Source organism: Triturus cristatus, chromosome 4_1 (genome assembly GCF_964204655.1).
Source record: "Triturus cristatus chromosome 4_1, aTriCri1.1, whole genome shotgun sequence".
Taxonomy (NCBI): domain Eukaryota; kingdom Metazoa; phylum Chordata; class Amphibia; order Caudata; family Salamandridae; genus Triturus; species Triturus cristatus.
The window spans coordinates 440088863-440112233 of record NC_140585.1 but is presented as its reverse complement, the minus strand read 5'-3'; the positions used below and the strand labels follow the sequence as shown (position 1 = coordinate 440112233).

Here is a 23371-nt window from a genome sequence, read left to right as displayed (position 1 = left end):
GGGAACCTAAACAACGTAAATTGAACTTTGACAAACCGGGCACATCAGAACGCATGGTTCAAAACCCTGATGGGGGTGATGGGCTGGAACGTGATGAGCAACCTCCTGTCCTGGAGGGTGCAGCAGCCATAATAGCAGAGCTCCGTTCTGGGTTCCGCGCCATAGACTCAATCTTTCATACTAACCTCCAGGTTGGATAGAATGGGGAGCGCTTGGATGGACACAACACCAGGAATGATGTCACAGAGCAGCACATCTCAATCCACGAGGATCAAGCCAAAGATAGTGCGTCGGCTGGAGCGAGGGGAGCGCCTACTCAAGACCGTAGCCATTAAAAACGAAGACCTAGAGGCTAGGTCACGGAGAAACAACATTCGTATCCTGGGTCTTGCAGAATCCACAAACATCGGGCGGCCTGAGCCATTTGTTGAAGCTCTGCTGGCAGAACTGTTCAGAGCAGAAAATATCTCCAAGACTTTCATTGTGGAAAGAGCAAATAGATCATTCTGCCCGAGCCCCTGTCCGGTTCCTCATCCACAGCCCATAATCACCCACCTGCTTAACTACAGGGATCGCAATGCGGTCCGCCGTTTGGCTCAAGAAAAGGCTCCAGTGTCATACCAGGGCGCCACACTCTCCTTTTACCCAGACCACACCGCTACAGTACAAGAAGCCTGTCGCAAATCTGAGGAAGCCAAGTATCACTTGGCCTGAAGTACGCAATGAAGTACCCAACAAGACTGCGGGTACTAGTGGGTGACAAACCCTGTTTCTTCGATAACCCTGCTGACGCGTTGACATTTTGCAAGCAGCACCAAAATAACGTCCGCAGGAGCCCTGCCCAATTCTCTGGTCACTCCTTCCGGACCGACAACTAGCTGTGAGCACTGAACTCTTTACCCCGGAATGATGGTGGTCTAAAGTTTATTATCCTGGTGACCCGCAGCCCTCACGCTCTTCGAAACTTATCCAGAATTGAGGAACGAGCTGAAGCATTCTTAAATGCTATAAATGTTTCTGTATCTCTGTCTTGCAACCTGCTTAGTTTAAACATGGACACCAGACGTCCGAGGCGTCGCCCGCCTCATACGGAGGACTCCGAACAGTTTGTTTCTGCTTTTTTTCCTCTTTTTTTATGTGTTGGGAGGGAGGGTATTCACCGGACCTTTGAGCCCAGGTGTGGGAGGGGGGGTGGTTGTTTCTCATTGGGGCCTTATTGGATGTATATCTTTTTTTTGGGTTCTTGATGTCCTTAATGTATTTCCCCTTTAGTAGTTTCCCTTTCCACACGCTGTACAGATGTTATTATTCACTGGAGGTACAATCGCATATATTTCTTCATGCAATCATAACTTCTGACCCCACGGTTGAAGCTAAGCTAATCACCTAGAACATGAGGGGGTTTAACAACCCAAGGAAATGTAAGTTAGTACTTGCATATCTCCGGAGACACAATGTCAAAATAGCGTTCCTACAAGAAACCCATCTTCCATTGTATAGCGCTCCCCAGTTTGCCTCCGCAGGAGGACGAGACGGAAGTGTGGAGTGAAGATTGGTGGACGCCCCGGGAGACGGTGGACAGAACGGGGACGAAAGGGGGCTGTGGGGTTGGGAGAGAGAGATTTACTACTGCCTAAGGGGTAAAAGGGAACGCGAGTTGTGTGAGGGGCAAAGACTGTCTGATATCGGTCGAGGTGCCACAAAATAGCCTTGACTAGGACCGGGGACACAAGGGTTTGTTTTTTCTGTTTTGATCGTTAGGAAATTTATGTTGGAACTGTAGTGAGGTGCATGGGGTGCTCAGAAAAGGATACCCCAACATATAAAAGGGGGACTTTCTTGGCTTTATGTCCCCTTAAATGTTTTTTTTTTTTTTTTTAAGTTTCCCTTGCGTCCCGCCCTCCACTCGAGCACAGTCCCAAAAGGTGTTCATTCACATTTTTTGTCACTGGGTTTTGGTGATGGTTATTACAGAACAGGAGAACACGTAGGTTCGGGTAACTTACAGCTGCTCTTTTCTTCTTTTTGACTATCCTGGGGGGGACGATCCAGAGGGTGAAGTCGACGCTAAAAGGAGAAGAGGACTACATCCTGACAAATTGAGAGACTGCCACCTGATTAGTGACGCTTACTTCAAATAAAAGCCACAATTGATAACCGCATACGGCCTCCTAGATTCTGTTTCCGTCCATCCTTCCGACACACCTCCTACTCGTTTGTTTTGTTTTTGTGGGAATGTTTATTATGTTGTACACTAACGCATGGAAGGTGTAATTCCCTTCAAGAAAATAATGCTGACAATCATCTTATTGTTGTTTTATGTCTAAAAATTATTATTATGTTTTTTAAATATTTGTTTTGTTGAATGTTTATTAAAATAAAAACAAAAATACAAAAAACGATACAACGTATGTAACTAAGTGTTTTCTGGTGCACTGAAGACAATCATACTGGCTTTTGTTTCGCGTACGTTTCCAGAAATAAAACAATAAAGACACTATATGATGATTATTACAACCACTCTATGATCTTACCATATGAGAGAGAAAGCACTGTTGCATGATTCAAATGCATAGATACAGATTACCAAAGTGATTAGAAAAAGCTCAGGAGACACTGCAATCCAAGGGGCTGCAAGAATTCCACAATTAGGATTTTGAAGTGCAAACAACTGAACCTATTCAATACCACTCATAATAACTGGTAGACCAGTGGTTCACCTTTGTCTGCTTCAAAATGAAATTCCATAAATGCAGGTATGCACCTTCTCAAATGATGGGAAACTAGAGGTCCTCCGGCTCAAGGTCTGCTAGTCTTTTCTGTCAGAGTGGATTGATCGAGTTGATTGAGTTCACAGCCTGGTAAGCCAAACCAATGGGTTTCTCGGATCTGGTGCTGCAATGGTTCTCATCCGTCCTTCATCACAGATCACAAAGAGTCAAGGCAAATCACTCTTTCCAAGCCCTCTCTAGTAATTATGGGGGTCCCCCAAGGGTACGCCCTTTCTCCTATTCTCTTCAACCTTTTCTTGGAACCTCTAGCTAACTCTCTAAATTCCACAAACGTTCTCTTCCACATGTATGCTGATGATACACAACTCTATTTGAATATCTCATCCCCGGAAAACATTATCTCACTCAACACTATCCTAACATCCACACAAAATTTGTTAACCAAGAACCATCTCCTGCTCAACACCTCCAAAACGGAATTCCTGCTCATCTCCCCACCGAGCCACATCCCCAACCTAAATCTCTGGCTGACTCACCTCACCGCTTTCAACTGCACTCCGATCATCATAGACTCAGCCAAATCTCTCGGAGTCACCGTGGACAAGCACCGGAATATGAAAAGTCATATAAACAACGTATGTAAGGGAGCCAACCACTTGATGAGGACTCTTAGAAATATCAAACCTTTCCTACCACAAAATGATTTCAAGCAGGTGGTCCAAGCACTTGTCCTGCCGAGACTAGACTATGGCAGTGCTACCCTCTGTGGCCTTCCCAAATACGCCTTGGCTCCCCTAAGGGCCTCACTGAACACCGCGGCTAGACTTGTCACTGGCTCCAAAAGAAATGAGCACATATCCCCAGTACTAAAATCTCTCAATTGGCTACTCTATGAAGCACAAATTCAGTTACAAATTGCAGTTCTGGCGCACAAAGCCCTTCACTTCAATACTTCCAGGTACCTGGCGCAAAAATTTGAACTATCCTGTGGGGGGAGAGCATCTAGAAGCGCCACTACTTTCCTCTTGAAACCACTCATCCTTAGCAAAAAGAGAACTTGTCACCGTGCCTTCTCCAGAGCTGCCCCAAAGATATGGAACTCTTCCACTGGAAGTACGCAGTCTCTCCTCGACGACGGCGTTCAAATTGGAAGCCAAAAGATTCCTAATGAGTAAATTCTTACCTTAAGAGGGCTAGGCCCACTTGATCGTTGACTTTTTTCCTATTACCATTTTACTTCCATTTGATACAGAGCCCCATTACTGCATATTATTAACCCCCTTCGCCGTTCGCTTACATCTGATTATTGTATTATCTTCTTTTTCCCAATTGGAGTTCGATATTGCATTACTGCATATTATTACCCCCCTTCGTTGTTCGCTTACACCTGTTTATTGTATTATTTTCTTTTTCCCTACTGATGCTCGTTATTGCATTCATGTCCTCTCTTCCATCCAATTGTAAAGCGCTCTGTTATCCCTCAGGATCTTGTTCGCGCTATATAAAACTTTATAAATAAAATGATTGAGAATAAAAAGTCAAACATTGCTACTACTTTTCTTACGTATTCTCCTCTTTGTCTTGGTCTTTTATAGGCACCAGTAGGTGCTGCAGCATTCTCCTGTGCATTTTGTCAACTCTATTATTATATTGCACCTACGTACTGCTGATCTCTGACATCACATGCAGGGAGCATTTGATGTTCTCAAGCGTTTCATGTTGCAGTGACCTCCTCCTGGAGAAACTAGCTACAGGATGGTGCAGGCAATGCCAAGCAAGCTTGTTAGGGAAGAAGATATGATACTCTATAGCTGCTTCTTTTGTTTCCTGGCGAGTGACCTTCACCCATGACATTGCCTGAATACTTGTATTGTTGATACACTTGTTAATACATAAAAACATATATATTTTTTTAAATCACAGGGGTTGCTAAAACAATCAGCAAAAGAAGCATTTTATGCCCTATGGGGATACATGTGGAAAATGTTCTGATTTGGAGAGCAGCAATTCAGGAGATTCCACATACCAACAAGTAATGCATCAAAGTGGTTAATAAAGCTGATGTGTATACATATGGTTGGTTGAAAACCTATAAACAACAAATCATTGAATAAAAAATACATGTCAACAAACGACTGTGTAACATACCTCTCCATATTTTTCAAAGAAGGTATTTTTATGCCTGTGCACTGTATCAATAACCCTGGTCAGAATTTGAGGTAGTCGGTCTCTGATGGTAACATATGCGAAAGACCTACAGAAAAAAACAAGACAAAAAAAAATCACTGATACAGGCTATTTAAAATATCTAAATTACCCGCACAGACCACAAATAGTGTTTTCCAGCATATTTTACAAGTGAGAGCTTGCTGGTGCTGACCTACTGGAATTTAGCAAGAGAGTGTGTCTATCTAGCTATTGCACTGCGATGCAGCCACTGGTGTACACCTCGGAATGAATTACTGAAGTTCAGACAGGTGGAGACGGACAGATCTACCCAATCACATGAGAAAACATTTCTGACAAGTTATAGTCTTCAAACCCATGCTGGCAAGTTCACAGAATAGAGACATGCCTACCTTGTTTTTAGTATGGCATCAACAAAGCAACTGTGACAGCAACACAATGATTTAACAAGTTTGGAAGAGCCTTGGTATACTGATCAATGACTGGTACAATGGTTTTAAAGTAGCAATAACTATAGCAGGACTTACATAAATATAAAAGAAACCTAGAAAAGAATACAAACATTTGGAAATGGTTGCCCAACTGACAAACTACTGCTTTCAATTCCAACTTTTTGCCTACATTTTCAGGGATTTCATACTCGAGTAATCACACACAATAAAGAAAATACAGAACATCATTGACACAGGATCGGGAAATGAGTAACCACAATATAGGTTAATTATAACTGCTGTTCTATCAGTTTCTTTTTACTGGAAAAAGAGTCAAACAACAGAAATGTATCTGCTATAAAATGCCTGCTGTTGGAAAATAAATAGATGCATTCATGAAATATGTTAGTATGCACATGAGGGGATGTGGGAAAAACTGAATGCATTAATTTTCCCAAATACTTTGCAGGATTGTTTCAGATTTTAGGTATTCTATTGCGTTCGCAGGAAAAATACAGCAGTTGTTTGTATTGTATGTTTGAGGTGGATCACTTGTTCTGCAAATGAATTGTAAATAACGTATGCAGTAAAATACACAATGTATTATCTAACCTTAGAGTCTGTGGTGTGGACTAGCTCTACGATGATCTTGAATCTAAAGATATCTTCAATGAGCAGAACCTGGTTTAAAAACACTTTCTTTTTTATTTCTTTATTTCAACATTAAGGCAATAATATAGAAGTGGCACATCATAAAGTGAGGGGCAAAAAAGCTGAGAGTGAGGCGTGAGGAGGGCAGCAAGAGGCGACGATCAAAGCAAAGTGGGGGTGTCAGGGCCGCAGGAGGACATCTGCAGGCAGGGGAAGGATACCTATGGACCAGCACCAGCGGCCGCCGCGGGCGGGGAGCAGACAGGGAGCGCGGGAGAGGACGCAGAGGGAGAGGCATTTTGGGAGAGGAGGTATTTAACAAGAGGACACCAAATATTGCGCAACCGTCCAGTAGCTGGCATTAGTTCCCAAAATTCTGAAATAAGCATCTGACAACGCGCAGCATCTTCGAGCCAAGCACTTGCCTTGGGCACGAGCCGCCAACCCCAGTGCATAGCAACTCTATGGCGTGCGAGGACGAGGAGCATAACTGAGAGACGGCAGTTGGCATCAGGGCATTGTCTGACCAAGTCAAGTAGGCAGGTCAGGGGATCTGGCGAAACAAGTGAGGAGGTCATCTCTGTGATCATGGTGCACACGTCACGCCAGAACGTGGAGACCAAAGGACACAGCCAAGCTAGATGAGAGAAGCCCGCAGCGGGGTATGAGCACCTGAGACATCTATCACTAGGGATGAGTCCCATTCTGAATAGCTGAGCGGGGGAACGGTACAGCTGGTGTAAATATTTAAAATGGATAAGGTGCAGGCGGTAATTGGGAGATAGGCGTTTAGTCTGCTTACAACAGTACAGCCAATCCGCTTGATAAAAGGCAATGCCTAAGTCCTCGCTCAAAGCCAAGCGGGCGCGGCCAGCAGAGATAGAGGTGGCCGCCAGCGTGGTGGTATAGAGCCCAGAGACCAGTCTTCGAGAAGACGGAGAAGTGTATGTCAGGTGGAGGGCAGCCATCGAAGGGGGGGGGCCTGTGGGAACGTGGAGTGCAGGTCCCGACAGGACGTTCTAAGCTGATAATATAGCAATGTGTCCATAGGGCCAGACCCAGCCGGTAGTGAGAAGAAATTGTCACTGGGGTAGAGGTCAGAGAGGGTGATCAGACCCATGGCAGCCGCCTGCCTCGCCATTCCTGCCGTGTGCAGTGTGGGGAAAGCCGGGTGGTAAGCGACAGGCATGGCACCGGCGGAGAGCAAGCCTGAGCCCGAGTATTTACAAAGACTGTCCATAGCCCAGCGCAGGGTTTCCACCGTGTCGATTTCTCCACGTGGTGGCCTGGCGGGGCCAAAGATCGCAGTCTACAGAGGCAAGGGGGCAACCAGGTCAGCTTCGACAGCAACGTGGAGCTGGAACGGTATCAGATGGAGCCAGAAATGAAGGAAACTCGCCCGGGCACAGAGTGTATAATTTAAAATCCGGGGCACCCATCCCACCGCACACAAGGGGAAGCGTGAGGATGTCATACGAGATTCTGGGCTGACGCCCGGCCCAAACAAGGGAGACGATGAGGGAACGTAGAGTGAGAAAAAAGTCAGCTGTGAGAGGGACGGGCACATTCAGAAACAAATATAGAAATTTCAGAAGCACCACCACCTTAGCGATGGCAATACGCCCCGCCAGGGATAGGAGGTAGGCGCCGCCAAAGGGGAATCTTGGTTTTCAGCCAGTCAACCGCCCGGCCAAAATTGGCCCTCCAAAGTTCATCCACATTCCGACTGAGCCAGACACCCAGGTATCTGGTGGGCCCCGAAGTCCATACGAAGGGGTAGTCGGGGGTGAAGGGAATAGTGGCATCCGTCAAGGGGAATAGAATGGACTTGCTCTAATTAACCTGGATGCCGGACAGACCCCCGCACCACCTCACGAACCTTGGGGCCAAGGTTCTCCTGTGGGTGGCGGACATAGAGCGTGACATCGTCCGCGTACATTGAGACAACCAAGGCTCGGGCCGCGAAGCCCAGGCCCCTTTGAGTGTGGTGCGGTCTGAGCCTAGCTGCGAGGGGCTCCATGGCCACAGCAAAAATCATAGGCGAGAGTGGGCACCCCTGCCAGGTGCCCCTCGAGACTCGGATGGGTTCCGACGATTGAGCCGGAGATGGGCGACTGGGAGGGCGTAGAGGAGATGAACTTTGCACAATAAGACCAAGCTGAAGCCAAGACGGGGAGGGAGATAAAACAGGAAGGGCCATTCGAGAGTATCGAAAGACTTAGTGGCATCTAACAGAGCCGCCACGGCCGGTAGAGCCGGGTTGATCTGATGGAGTACAGCAAAGATCGTGCGGAGGTTATATGACGATGCACGCCTGGGGATAAATCTGTACTGGTCGGGGTGAGCAATCAGGAGCATGAGGGGCAGAAGACGGGAGGCCAGAAGCTTGGCGAAGATCTTATTGTCAGTGTTAATTGATAGGGGGAGATATGAGTCCAGAAGCTCGGGGATTTGTCTGGTTTTAAGAGGAGCGTCAACAGGGCTTCACGAAGTGAGGGAGGGAAATGGCCTGATTCAAAGGAGTCGTTATACATGGCGGCAATATGTGGGACGAGGACAGGCGCAAATGTTTTATAAAAAGAGGTGGGCAAACAGTCAGAACCGGGCGCCTTATCCCCAGGCAGACTATTAATAGCAGCTAAGATCTTTCTTAGGGAACGGTTCATCGAGGTTTTCCGATGACCGTTGCCCAGCCAGAGGAGCTCAAGAGTGTCAAAGTACTGGTCTAGGAGGTTGTGTGAAGGAGGAGGCCCGGTGGTGTAGAGTTGAGTGTAAAAGGTGGTGACTCGTGAGAGGACCTCAGTGGGAGAGGTTGTACGCTCCGGACCTCTGTCCTGCAGTGCTGTGATGTAGGAGACAGCATGAGGTCGCCATAGAAGATTGGCTAGAGTTTTACCATGGCGGTCACCCTCGCTGTATGGACGCGACCTCGCCTCCCTACCCAGAAATGAGAGCTCCCTGTCAGCTTCTTGTTTGAATTCGGAGAGTTTACCTCGGAGCTCTGCAAGAGTGTCGGGATGGGGCTATCCGAAGGACGAGAATCAAGGGCCTTGATTTCTCCCTCCATGCGCTCAAGTGTACCCCGGATAAAGCACAGGACACCCGACTGCTTAGAAATGCATTCGCCCGAACCACAACCTCGAAGCCCTCCCAGAGCGTGGAGGGGGAGTTCACCGAGCCGGCATTAAGTTCAAAATAGTTCTCTATTGCAGTTTGGATTTCGGAGCAGAACACAGAGTCGCGGAGCGCTTTGGGGGGCAGACGCCAAGCAAACATTCGCCTTGGGCATGCGGGGGGGGGGGGGGGGGGGGGGGGGGGGGGGAGTAGACTGAGGCTAACGGGTGCCTGGTCCGAAAGGGTGCGCGTCATGTGCTTAACCGATGTGACCCAAGCATATGCATCGCGAGTGGTGATCCACAGATCCAGGCGGGACCAGCAGCCAGAGGCGCCAGAGATGCAGGTGCCCTCGCGCATGTCAGGGAGTGCATGGCGCCAGGCGTCCGACAGAGTTGACAGCCAGGATGGAATGCAAGAGGGAGGTGGAGCGTTGGTGCAGAGCGCGGGGCCCAGAGCGGTCGAGAGCGGCAGAAGGCGTAATATTGACGTCGCCCCCCCACAGCAACGCAGCGGGGCCCAGTGAGGATATATGTCACCATACCTGCGAAAGGAAGTCGGGGTCATCAGAGTTAGGGCCATAAATCGCAGCAAGGGTCATGGGCTGGGCTAGAAGGTTCCCAAGGAGAATAACGAAGCACCCTTCGGGATCTGTGATGGCCCTGATGGTGCGCCAGGGTAGCCCTATATGGAAAAGGATAGACACCCCGCGTGAGTAGCTAGAATAGGAGGAGTGAATTTCGTCCCATTGTTGGGAGTGGAGCCTGTAGGCGGTTGCGGGGAGCAGATGAGTTTCCTGGAGGAAACAGATGTCAACTTTGCGGCGAATGAGGTAGGCGTGCACAAGATGGGCCTTGCGATAATCATTCAGGCCACGGACATTCCAAGTCCAGAGTGTGGTTGCTGTCATAGAACTGTGCCAAGAAGCAGAATGCAGGATAGGGCCGTGTGCAACATAGGAATCGGAGAGGTGCCAGATGAGATGTGTAGTACAGTGAGCAGTACATTCGACAGCGCAGTACAAAATAGGTCCGAGAAGAAAAATAAAAAGAACAACAGGCCACGAAGAAGAGGCAACATCACCCGAAGACCCACCCACCCACCCACACCAACCGCCCAAACAGGATGAGAGACCAACCCCACCCGCCCTGGGAACCCACAACTGGGGAGGGGAAAAGCAATATGCTCACAGGGGGGGATCATCCCGTAGAGACGTGGCTCAGTGCAGCATACGCTTCTGCCACTAAGACAGAGTGGCCAAGCGTGGGTAAAAGCAGACTGTAGTGGAGGGGGACGGGGATTCGATAGAACTCCTCAAAAACCAGAGTCAACCAGGCTAGCAAATTGCAAATAAAGTAAATGTCAGTGCTACGTAGAGAAAAGGAGAGAAATGCAAGTCAATGCGGTGCGGTATAGTAACGGAAGTCCCATCAGCAGGACATGGTAGCCGAGTCCCAGAGCTGGGAAGCATAAGGGCAGTCACCTTGAGTCAACTCAGAAACAATGGAATAACAACCAGAACAAAGTCCAAGATGGACAGTTTCGTGTCGCAGCATGTAGGAGAGCAGAGTAGGTAAGTAGAGGTTATTCTCAGTCATTGTCGCTAAGATGGTCAGTTGCGGCCGCTTGGGAGCCGGAGGGAGTGGAGCGCCGGGATTTGTCCAGTTTCTTGGCATAGGCCATCAGCGCTTTGGGTTTGAGAAAGGTGTGGACCTGCAAGCTGTGTCGGATGCGCAGCTTTGCTGGGTAGGCCAGAGAGTATTAGATGTGGTGCTGTTGCAGGAGACGTTTGGCCAGGAGAAATACGTGGCGGGCAGCCTGAACCACCAGAGTATAATCAGTGAAGAATGAGATCAAGTTCCACTGATGACGAATTTCTCCTTTCTCCCTGGCAGCTCAAAGGACCGCATCCCAGTCACGGAAATTAAGTAGTTTGGCGATGATAGGTTGAGCTGGAAGACCAGGAGCAGGCCAGGGACCCGGAGAGCGCTGGGCACACTCAACGATGAATACCGGGGAGAGGACCTCCCCGAATAGGTCTCGGAGCAGTGTTTCAACAAAGTCTTCCATTTCGGCTACGTTGGAGGATTCAGGCACTCCCGTAATGCGGAGATTGCTTCTGCGGGAGCGTGCCTCCAAATCCTCATTCTTAAGTTTGATGAGCTCCAGTACTTTGTCCATTTGGGAAAGAGCATGGTGATCCTGGGCCGCGGCATCAAACCCTGGCCTCGACTTGAGGTAAGCGTGTATTGTGAGAGTCCACTTGTGCCTTGACAGTGTCGAGGCGGGCGAGAGCTGGTCAAGTTGGACGGCGATACTGGTAACAGTAGATTTAACATCCAGCATAATAGCTTTGAGGTCGTCCTCGCAAGTAGGGTCATTTTCGGGCTGGGTAGCGATTTCGCCAGTATCCGTCCCCTCCAGTCGCGACGATTTGCGCTGGTCGAATGCTATCTTTGGTTGTTTCGGATCAGTTCGCCCCATGGTCATGGCCATAGCACCAGCACGCTCTGCGGGGCAGGGAGCGGAAGAGCAGGTTGTGCGGGGGCTGCGTCAAGCAGGAGGGGTGGGGACAGAGAGAGGACGCCTGGGGAGATGATGGCAGTCAGGCCCACAGGGCAGAGTAGGAGCAGGTGCGAAGTTGCCAACCAGGCCAACGAGGAGAGCCCCAGCGCCAAACAGGGAAGGGAACACAGCAAGGTAGAGGCAGGCAGTTTGGGGCAGCAGAGCCAGCTATGGTAGGTGTGGCCGCAGCGAACCGCCATGGAATCTTGGTGAGGTCCAGCAGGTCGAATGAGAGAGGGGAGGTCTGGAGAAGTGGGGCGCTCCCAGGAGTGGGCTCTCCAGGCAGAAGGCACTAAAGCAGGTCCGCGTGTGGCAGGTGGCTCCTGAGCAGTGAAGTAGATGGCTGGCGGGCGAGAAAAGGACCCTGTCCAAGCAGAGTAACAGTCCCTGAGAGCAGAGCGCCCGCGATCTGCCGCGGAGCCAGGCCCGGCGGGGGATTGTACGAGCTAGTAGCAATGATGAGGAGTCAGAACAGCGCCGCGGGCGTCAGCTTCGTGCCAGGGCAGGAGGGGATGCACTTCTCGTGGTGGGCCGCACCGGGCCGTGCAGGCAGCAGAGGATGCGCAGGCCGCAAGAGCGGAGCGGCCGGCAGCAGAGAGTTCCGAGGTCTACGGCCAGGAGCCGGAGGAGCAGCTGGTGGCAAGCGCCCACAGGGCCGCCGAGCAGCAAGGAGTCAGGGGGGAGCACCACACCCATTGCTAGGCCCAACATTCTGAAATATAGGATTAAAACGTGTTGTTTCTTTGCTCTACGAAATGTCAAGAAAACATTTTAAATATTCTTGATTTTTATTTATAAGCGTAACAAATCTCTCTTTAAATTCTTTTATTGAGACTTATATTCTGAAAATGGAAATATGATATAATATCACAGAATCGTCACTTTTATTCTCTTTGTGATGGTTTAATATACATGTTGGCTATGTTAATGCCATTATAAGATGGCACCCATGTGAGCTTTACATCGGGGCGGTTACGGGATACCGGTATGAGCACCGAACACGTGACCGGAATAATTGTGCAAGGAGGGCGTTTTAAAAGATACCAACGTTTGATGAATCGGACAAAAGTTGGTGCCCTCTCCTTGAGTTTAAGTAAGCGTTTGTTAACTATGTGCTTAACCTAGTATATGGACTTTTTGTGATGCCAGTTTTGAATTTGAATATGATGTAGGCGTTTGGTAATCATGTGTATAATCCCGTGCACTGACTTCCTTGGCTATTTTTTCGATCTCAAACTTATAAACTAAAGTCGGACTCTCGGAATTTGAGAATCGTAATTAACATGAAAAGTTATTGTATCATTTTCGCTACGTGATTTGGGGCGGATTTTGCCTTTAAAATAACGGCTCAATATTTTTGTGATATTTTTGCGGTATTGTCGTTTCGCCCTGTTTTTGACATGCTTGTAAGGAGGTGGCTTAATGCAATTGGGGGCATAAGATTACGTATATATATTTCCTTCGGTTCCCGATATGTTAATGACAATGTGGGATGCTAACTGAGGCACCCCTGGGAAGCCACAGGTTGTAGGAGCAAATTTTGTTAATTTAGTCCCTATACAAGGACGATTGCAAAATGATATGGTTTTCATACCTTAGATTGTGCTTGTTGTACATATCTCAATTGGACTATGTAGGATGCTTTTTGATGTTTGGATCCACTTATTTACAGGTCAAATTGGACACCATTTACATCATTGACACCAGACTGTTATATTGGCTGTTCCTTTGGCAGATATTGTTGTGAAAATGTTGGTTATCAAGCCATTTGTGCCTAATGATAGCCATGTGCCATTATAAGAAATATATTGGACGTCTTTATATATTTGGGAATTTTTGGGAAAATATTTAATATAGGTAAGATGATATACCAGATACATATATTCTTATTAGTGAATTAGATCGACAATGATTTATGGATTTGATAAAATGCATAACAGCATATTTCCTTTTTGTTTTTTATTCTCTATCTTTATGTCGGTTTGTAGAAATATGCGGCTATATGGACATAAAAATATTTAAAATCAAGGGTGGTCGGTGTGCCACCATCTGGGTATGTGACCTTTACCACTTTTACCATTATTGTCATGTCTGAGGAACTTCAACTATTTCATATATTGTTGTTAAACGGTGTCTTTTTCGAATTCTCTATATAGAATGATACGGTGGATTCTATGTGTTTCGTATACCCAATTGGGTCTGTCACCTCTTATGGATTTTCCGAGGTGGAGACAATAGACTGTTGGTGTTGTGGTTTTTAACTAATGTGTTGATAGGGATTTTTGTATATAAATAATATCTTTCTCTTCCTCTTCTCTTCCTTTTTTCTTCTCTTCTGTTTCTCTGCTTTGTCCTTTTTTTGTATTTTTCCTTTTCTCTTTTTTTCTTTTTCTATTTCATAACTGCCTATATTGGAACATCATGCTTTATTTGAACTGATTCGGATCTGTTCTCTTGAGCTAAATCTTTTAAAATTTATAGTCATTTGTTGTCTCATGTATTATTATTATTTTTTGAATTTTTGGGTTTGTGGGTCTGGTACGTAAATACATATTGCTTTATATTATATGGTGATGCTTATATTTTTTTGTATATATATGTGAACGAAGATAAATTTAGACTTGTGATATGCTAATTTACTTGTATACATGAGTGTGTAAGATTATGCAGTTGTATATATACATTTATGCGTGTAAATATAAATAAATATATATATATTCACTGAAAAAACCATAGGTTTCACACACGTTATAGTTAGGAGTTAGCATTTAAAAAACCTTGCAAATTCACTTAAAAAACCATAGGTTTCACACATGTTATAGTTAGCTGGACATTTCACTCGTGAAAAACCATTGAAATTCCCCCGTTATAGTTAGTGCAGGCAACTATAACTCACGCGACCGCAATCCTCTGCTGATGACGTCAGATATTACATCACTGTATTTAGACACTTATTTACCCATGTCTTCTTCCATTAATTTTTAGCTATACATATATTACAAATATTTTTTTTTCAGAAAGACACATATGTCATCAGTGATGTAATATCTGACGTCATCAGCAGAGGATTGCGGTCGCGTGAGTTATAGTTGCCTGCACTAACTATAACGGGGGAATTTCAATGGTTTTTCACGAGTGAAATGTCCAGCTAACTATAACATGTGTGAAACCTATGGTTTTTTAAGTGAATTTGCAAGGTTTTTTAAATGCTAAGTTATGTATTTATTTATTTATTTTTTTTAAGGTTTTTCACCGTGCGCGCACAGTGCGCTTCCCGCACGTGCGAGCGCTGTGGGCGCACGGTGCGCTTCGCGCACCGCGCGCCCACGTTACGCAGTTCGCGTCATTTTTCCGTTTCTACCGTACGCGCACGCTACGCGTACGCCGCGATTTTTCGCAAAAAAATTAAAGGAAATTTTGGCCCTTGGGGGTCCTTCTGGGACCCACTGACTAAGGCTAGGGGGTCAGGAACTGTCCACCCTGCCCCCTTTCCCCACCTTTGTTTTTCACCCCCTCAGACTGCGAGAGACAAAATGGCAGCCGACACTTCCTGGTTTCGACTGATTCGAATGTTTACTAAGATCTAACAACCAATCAGAATCGCGCTCGCGCACGGCAGCGTAAGAATCCCCCCCCCCCCCCCCGAGACTTTCAGGGAAGGAGCGGAGCGCCCCACCTATTTTGAAAATTTTGCGAGGATTCGTCAATTGGCGCCAAAGTTATTCCAAATAGAATGTTGCGGATTTCCTATGGAAACACGGTCCTAACTATCTACTGGCGACCGCCAGTAGAGAGAAAATATATATATATATATATATATATATATATATATATTTTTTTCTCTCTACTGGCTGTCGCCAGTAGATAGTTATAGTTAGGACCGTGTTTCCATAGGAAATCCGCAACATTCTATTTGGAATAACTTTGGCGCCAGTTGACGAATCCTCGCAAATTTTTCTAAACTAATGGGGCGCTACGCTCCGCTCCTACCCTGAAAGTCTCGGGGGGATTCGTCAAGCGGGGGCTGAGAAAAAAGGGGGGTCCCAAAACGCGTTTTCCCCATGCATTTTCCCATAGGACCTTTAGTCCGAGCTACAGCCCGAACGGCTGAACAGAATTACTTGAAATTGGGCAGAGAGGTAGTCCTCAGGTCAGGGATGTGCCTTTTGCAGGTCTGGTGTAAATCTGTTCAGTAGGTCCTGAGAAAATAGCATTTAAATCAATATATATATCTGTAAGCGCGCTCCGTGCGCTTACGGTAAGCTTAACCATGGGCTGGTTTGAACAACAGGTGGCCATGACTATAGTTTTTGGAAAAAACATTCTTTGGCTTCGTTTTATAGACGATCTCCTAATTGTCTGGGATGGCACAGAACTTGAATTTAGAAGATATTTTGCACGACTAAATAATAATATTTCAAAATTACAATTCACTTTTGAAATTAGTGCGAAACAAGTAGCTTTCCTAGACACCAACATCTATGTGGAAGACAATATGCTCCACACAACATTACATCGCAAAATAACATCTACTAATGCGATACTACATGGAGAAAGTTTCCATCAAGACACTTTAAAATGGAGTATCCCATATGGAGAATTCCTCAGGCTTAGGAGGAATTGCTCTGCGGATAATGAATTCAAGAAACACAGCCAACAAGCAATTGAGAGATTTAAAAAACGGAAATATCCGACCAAAGTAATTGAAAAAAGCTTACAGAGTAACAAATCAACAACGAATGGATATTTTAAAAAAGACCAAACTTGAAGAACCTTCTAAACAGCAGACAATCAGACTCATCACGACACACAGTGTGGAAAATAAACATCTAATCAAGATTATAAAAAAACACTGGAACATCTTACAACTTGACCCATTATTGGCAAAAATCATGGGAGATCATCCTAATGTAACATATCGGAGAGCAAGGAATATTGCTGATAAAATCACGCATAGCCATTTAAAAAAAACTCAAACAACAACATGGCTACAAAGAGAAGGCTTTTGGCCTTGCAAACAGTGCAAGGCGTGCAAAATTGCAAAACATATGAAAGAACTGGATAGCCAAAAGGGTACTAAATGGCAGATTAAGCAACATCTTACTTGCAAAAGCAATTATGTCATCTATATGGTGGAATGTCCATGCAAACTACGTTACATCGGAAGCACCATCTTCGAGGTGAAGAAAAGGAAACTTGAGCATATTCGAGCCACCATACATAAGGATCGCTCAAACGCAAAAGCCAAACATATGGAGAAAGAACATGACAGCCAATGGGAATGTCTCAAATTTTGGGCCATAGAACAAGTACCACACAGAAAGGGGAGGAAACCGTGAAAGGACTTTGCGCCAAAAAGAATCAAGACACATACTCACCTTCAGAACTTTAAATCCGTGGGGGCTTAATCAGGACGAAGAGCTCTACGTACATCTTTGAAATCTATCCCAGTTCCCCAAATGAAACATCAAAAGAAATGAAAATAAGAATAAAAATAATGAATGATACCGGAATCAAGAAGAAATGGAAACAGCTCACTAGAGAGCATGGAATCAGCGTAATCAATAAGCATACGGAGAAAATGCATAAATTTGCCGGCAGAACAATATAAATAAATATTGCTCTTAAAATGTAAAAGAGAAAAGCACACTAATTCACTAATGTTACGATATAAAATGTTTACACTACATTAACCACAATGCACCAAAATACGAAACAGGAAGTAACTGTGTGCAGATAGAAATAAAAGAAGAACTTTTCTCTGCACTTTATTAAACCCGTGAACAAGGTCAGAGTTGGTTGACCGAAACGTGTAGGGCATGGCAAATGTTTAATAAATCCGCCTGAATTACCCTGAAAACGAGTGAGTGCGTCTTAACTTCGCTGAAAAGCGAGATTTGCTTCATATATATTATAAATATATATATTCTCTTAAAAAATCTTTTCAGCCCTGAAGAAGTCCTAAGTCAACAGGATGAAACGCGTCGGCTGATGAAGAAAAAGCAATACTGCTATTTACTGAAATGAAACAATAAAAATGGTAGATTGAAACGTTAAGAACACAAACTACTCTTATTATCTTTGCATGACCACGGACTCTGACTTTACTGTTGTGGATGTTTTGCGGTGTTTAAAACCATATTTGCGATTGTCGGCAGGCAGGCCAGGGCAGCGGGCGCCAGGAAAAGGAGGAAGGCACCCGCACGAAGGGCCGGCCCGGCCCCAGCGGTACGGCGAGCGCGCCCCCACCCTGCAGCAAGGCATCCACCTCAGAGGCGACTCACCGGGTCCGGAGGGGCAATGTAGCAGAGCAGCTCCAATGAGGGAACCCGGTCCAGTGGAATCCGATCAGGCAGGTTGCCGGAGCGAGGGCGCCGCAGCAGCCAAGGCCTGGCTCCCCAGAGCAAGGCCCAGCCGCCACACCAGGCCCAGACGGATATCTCTGCAATCCGGCGTGCGTGGAGGCATAGGAGGACAGCGACAGGAGCCCCAAGGCGAAGTGAGTGTAGATGATTCGGTGGAGAAAGATAGCACCTCCGCAGTCTGCAGGATAGTTACGGATTATTGGCTTGGCCGGCAGAGCCCACTTAGAGTGCGGCCATCTTGCAGCTGGCCAAGCCACGCCCCCCCCGGTTTAGACACACACTTGGTACATTTTATTTGAATTTATTTATTAACTGTACAAATAATTAAAATCTTTATAGTAAAAGGAAAAACCGTCAACAAGACTAAAATTAGTAAAAAACTTAAGGTTGTGTTTGAGAGATGTAATGCCCCCCCCCCCCCATACCCTCCCGAGGCCTGCTCGAACAACCGGCAGCCCACCGTAGTCACTAAAAACAGTTTGCTTATCTAGTATAAAAGCCGTTTGCCAAGGCACTTCAGTTAAAGTACATAAAATGGTGCAGTCTGGATTAGGCGGATGAAATGAGGAAAGCGCCTCGTTGCTTTATGGGGGCCTGACAGCCTTCTTCCCCTGGATTTTGTGTGATTGATTCCAGGGTTTGATTGTGTTCATCGGCAGCCTTTAAGGAAATCCTAACCTGGTGCGTAAATTTCCCCAGTCTTGCTAGTTTCATCGTGGTTGCTGCAGAAAAGCACAAGGCTGACGCTTCACGGCAGGACTTTATGCTGTTGGTGATTTAAACTGGGCGCAGGAGTTTGCGATGTTCGTTGTTGAGTTTGGGACAGCAGCATAGGAGGTGCAACCAAGATTCCCTCCTGTAGGAGCACAATCTGCAATTTGAAGTTTCCCCCCTGCGGGCCCATGTGGGGTTAAAATCAGCGATTCCTAGTGTGCTTAGTCTCATAAAAAGAATCTTACTTCGGGCTTGTGGTGTGAGGGCTTCACTTAGGTAGGGTTGTGCTTTAACCATCATATAGGAAATATTCAGTTGTTCTAAAAGGGTACTCGAGCGGAGAGATTTGAAGTCGAAATAAAAAGAAAGGTTGCACACTTGTCTATTTATGGCTTTTTTCCAAGCGTTCAAAGGAATTTACGGCTGCAGGATGCTCTCTTCGTCTATCTTCAGCATGGTGAGAGCTTTGCCAAGGCTAGTGTGCCAGGTCGAGAGAGGCCCCTCAAAGATGCATATCAATTGTTGTCTTAGAGAATTTGCTGGGGACTTTAAAATCCTTAGATATAACTTTATGATCTCCCCCTGGCAGGTCAGGTCTAGCCTTGCCAAGCCTAGCTCCAATCTTAGTCTTGAGCTCCTCGCTGACCTAGGAATGAGGAGCACAGATTTATATGCCTTGACCTGGGCTGAGTTGAGGAGGGCGTCCAGAGAGCCAGGGAAGGCCAGGTGACCATAGCTAATAGCTGGCAGCAATTTCGCCTTTAAAACGGACAATATTTGCCCGGCCGAAGGGCTTACCAGATGTAGGCTTAGCTGCTCCATGGTGACAATAGGGAGATCTGGGCCCATGGCACAGCAGGGGGGCCCTCCGGTGAACAAGTCACATGAGCAGGACAAGGATCATGGGGAAAAAGTGCACAGCAACATTTTCTTTTCTCTTTCGGACGATGGAGAATGGTCAGATACGCAGTCGGGCATCCCATCTATTACCAGCAGCAGTCAAGAGGAGAGCAATGACAGCGAGGGATCGGGGAAAATTCGTGACGGCGGAACTAGCCTGAAGACACTAAGGAGGCTGAAAAAGAGAGCTGGTGAAGAGGAGCTAGATTGGGACTATAGTTTCCCAACGCAACTTACCGGTCTAAATAGGGAGATCCCGGGTGCCAGCCCTACACCCCCATCGTTAGATTCCATTTTGCAAGCTATAACAATGCACAGGGAGGAGACACGCATGGGGGGGCGCAAAGTGCAGACCGCCCTAAGAAAGTTTCAGGGTGTGGCAAGAAAATGGTCTAAAATATGCAGTGCAATAGGGGCACGTGTGACGGAGATGGAGTCACGAATTGTCACAGCAGAGGCAGAGATATCTTCTACACTGATCAAAACTGAATCCCATGAAGCACAGTTGATCGACAAACTGGAAACTTGAGGAATTCGTGAATCGCCAGCGGCTAAACAATCTTCGAGTATTAGGCATTCCTAAGGGGGTCGAGGGGGGGGGGGGGGACATTCGGGAATATATGTTGACCCTGTTTAAGGATACTCTTCCGGAGTTAAAAGACTGGAACTGGCATATTGAAGTACAGCGAGTGCACCGATTTCCCTTTGTGCAGAAGCAACCAGGGAGGGAGGGAGCCTTCCCAAGGGCAGTCTTGGTCTATGTGGGTAATTACCTATTACGGCAGTTGATATATGAGAAGGCCAGACCAGAGGCCAAGAGAGTACGAGGAGATATCTCATACTTTGTACGCCCTGACTAATGTCACACTACGGTTGAAAGGCGCTGGCATCTTCGCCAGCTTATTAAACCGTTTCAAGATAAGAATGCTCAGGTCTATCTGAACAATCCAGCAAGACTTAAGGTTACAGTGGGGGGGGTCAAACTCACTTTTTTTTTTTTTATCGGAGATAATAGCTAAGGAGTTTTTAGATAGTCTATAGACAATTTCGGAGTGGGAGGTAGAGAGTATATCAGGGTGGCCTGACTGCTGTATCTATGTGAAATATTTGTCTTCCCCTTAATCTGGGGGTTTTTTTCGTTATTTTTTTTACTAAATTTCATGGGTTATGGAGTTTTATTGGGAAACGTCAACTCGTTCATTGGGGACTGATAATTATGGCTTACGAGAGGGGTATAGGAAATGGTCGCGGAGCACAAATTCGAGAGCCCATCCAAAAATATAACCCATCATACACAGACTATGTCTGTGCTTCACCAAATAGGTGGGGGGACTGGGAGAGGGTGGGGGGCAGGAGTGGGTGAGTGGGGTGGGGGGACTGGGAGAGGTGGGGATGGTGATGGGGGAAAAATTGTTAAAGAAAGCACATCTCAAAGAGGACGATATGGGGTGGGGGATTAAAATTTAAGTTTTGGGAGAAAATGAGGATTGATGTAGTGAGCATCAGTAGCTATATGACACAGTAAACCAAATTTGGGAAGAATTGGAAAAGCAGTAAGTTGGGACAAACCAATGTGAAATTATGGGGGGAGTAACGATTTGTACAATCAATGTAGCTGGGATGAATGATAGGGCTAAGAGAGAGCGTCTGCTTAATTATATTAGATTGTTTGACTACGATATAGTATGTCTCCAGGAGACGCACATCCCATGGGCCAGTAGAAGCCTTATTGACACCCTGGGCTATAAGACCTCTAAGATTAGAGGGGTGGCTATCCTGATGAAATCTGCATTGGGCTCGGTTAAAAGCAATGCAGCCGATCATATGGACAGATGTGCTTTGGTAAAAATAGAGGCTGGTGTCACAATAGGCACTATATACGCATCTAATCAAGATGATCCAGTGGTATTGGAGGCGCTGGAAATAGAACTAGCGGTCTGGCCAACCCCTGTAATATTATGTGGAGATTTTAACATATCCATAGATCCGGTTAATGATCCTTTACATGGGTCAGGTAAGAAATGTTATGGGGGTAGGAAGCCGAAAGTCTTTAGTGGATTAACATGCTTAAAAGAAACCCATGGTCTTGAGGACGTATGGAAAATTTAGAAACCCCAGGATGCTGGCTATACCTACTTCTCTTATCCTCACAGCAAGTATGTGAGGATAGACTATTTTTTTATCTCTAGAAGCTTGGTTAGGGATGCAGTTATTAAAAAGCTCCCGAAGGTAATATCTGATCACAATCCTCTGACTATTACGCTGGAACTACATGGGCATATAAAAAAATGAAGTAGATGGTCGTTCGATAAAAGACTTTTGGTTAACCCCAAGTATGCCGACTATATTAAAGCATGGGCGTTCAAATTCTTTAATCTTAATAGCTTTAGCGCTAGTCGTAACATGGTTTGGGATTCTTTTAAAGCCACACAGAGACTGTGAGCTTTGTAGCAGCGGAAAGAAAAGCTCAAGCAGATAGAAAGGAGGCACTAATGCGCCAACTTATACAGGCTGAGGAAAAACATATAAGGGAGATAGTAGATGGAAGAACGATACCTGAAACACACCAGCAAATAACTACTCTAAAAGCTGAAGATTGGCTCTTATTACTCGGCAGAGACAGACCCAGAATTTAATTAGTAATATCAAGCAGGGAGATTGCATAATTTCAGACGCGGGGGATTGTTAATGAATTTCAAAAATGTTATCAGAGTCTTTATAAGGGTAAGGATGAGGTGGAAAAACCACAAGAAGTCGAAGTATTGTTGAACAAAATAGCGGAGATAGACTTAGTGGGGAAATTAGGGGAAAGTGAGAGAGCGGAACTCGAAGAAGAAATAACTTTTGAAGAAGTAGATTCGGCACTGAAAGAATTAGCTGCAGGTAAGGCTAGATTACCCCTGGAGATTTATAGATTATTGAACGAAGTTACTACCCCCCTAATGCTGGATCTGTTTTTGGGTATACATTATAATGGGGTCCCTCCAGATTCATGGAAAGAAATGGATATTATAGTTTTCCCTAAAAAGGGAAAGCCTGCTGACGCCCTGTTTTCATATCGCCCAATATCTCGGATAAATTCAGATGATAATGTGTATTCAAAGATCTTGGCCAATCGGTTGGGGAGGATCATGGGGACCTTGGTCTCCCCCTGGCAGCATGGGTTTGTCCCTGGAAGGGATACGACGGACCATGTTCGCAGGGCAATTACGCTATTTGACATCATGGCGGCAAGGGGAAGGCCGATGGCCATGATCCTCCTTGATGCGAAAAAGGCATTTGACAGGGTGTCTTGGGCGTTTCATTGGGAGGTACTTCGATTTACAGGTTTCGGCCCCAATATCATCAGAGCCATAAGAGCCATGTATGTCAAACCTACAGCACGGATCCAACTTATGGGTTTGGAATCAGGGAATATCTATATTTCCAGAGGAACGAGGAAGGGGTGTCCCTGTTCCCCTATACTTTTTGCCCTGTATTTGGAACCACTGCTGATGAAGTTGATGGCTAGTGAGACAATTATTCCAGTTAGAACGGGGGAATCAGAAAGTAAGATACTCGCATATGCGGAGGATGTAGCGGTAATTACGAGTCACCCTACCGAAGCCATACAAGAGATAGAGCAGCTATCAGAAGAATTTGGAGCACTATCAGGCTATGCATTGAATAAAGGGAAAACGATAATTGTGTGTACACAAAATTTAATATTCAA

The 23371-nt window shown here is 46.0% G+C and overlaps 1 protein-coding gene across 4 annotated transcripts in view; it reads right to left on the bottom strand.

Annotated features, from left to right (window-relative positions):
* Positions 1-23371, bottom strand: part of DCPH1 (damage control phosphatase 1) — a 196048-nt gene that overhangs the window by 76396 nt on the left and 96281 nt on the right. For all 4 annotated transcript variants that reach the window (XM_085652594.1, XM_085652592.1, XM_085652591.1 and 1 more), the window contains exon 3: positions 4881-4986. In XM_085652594.1, coding sequence (XP_085508720.1) covers positions 4881-4986 — 106 coding nt within the window. The remainder of the gene's footprint in view (positions 1-4880; positions 4987-23371) is intronic.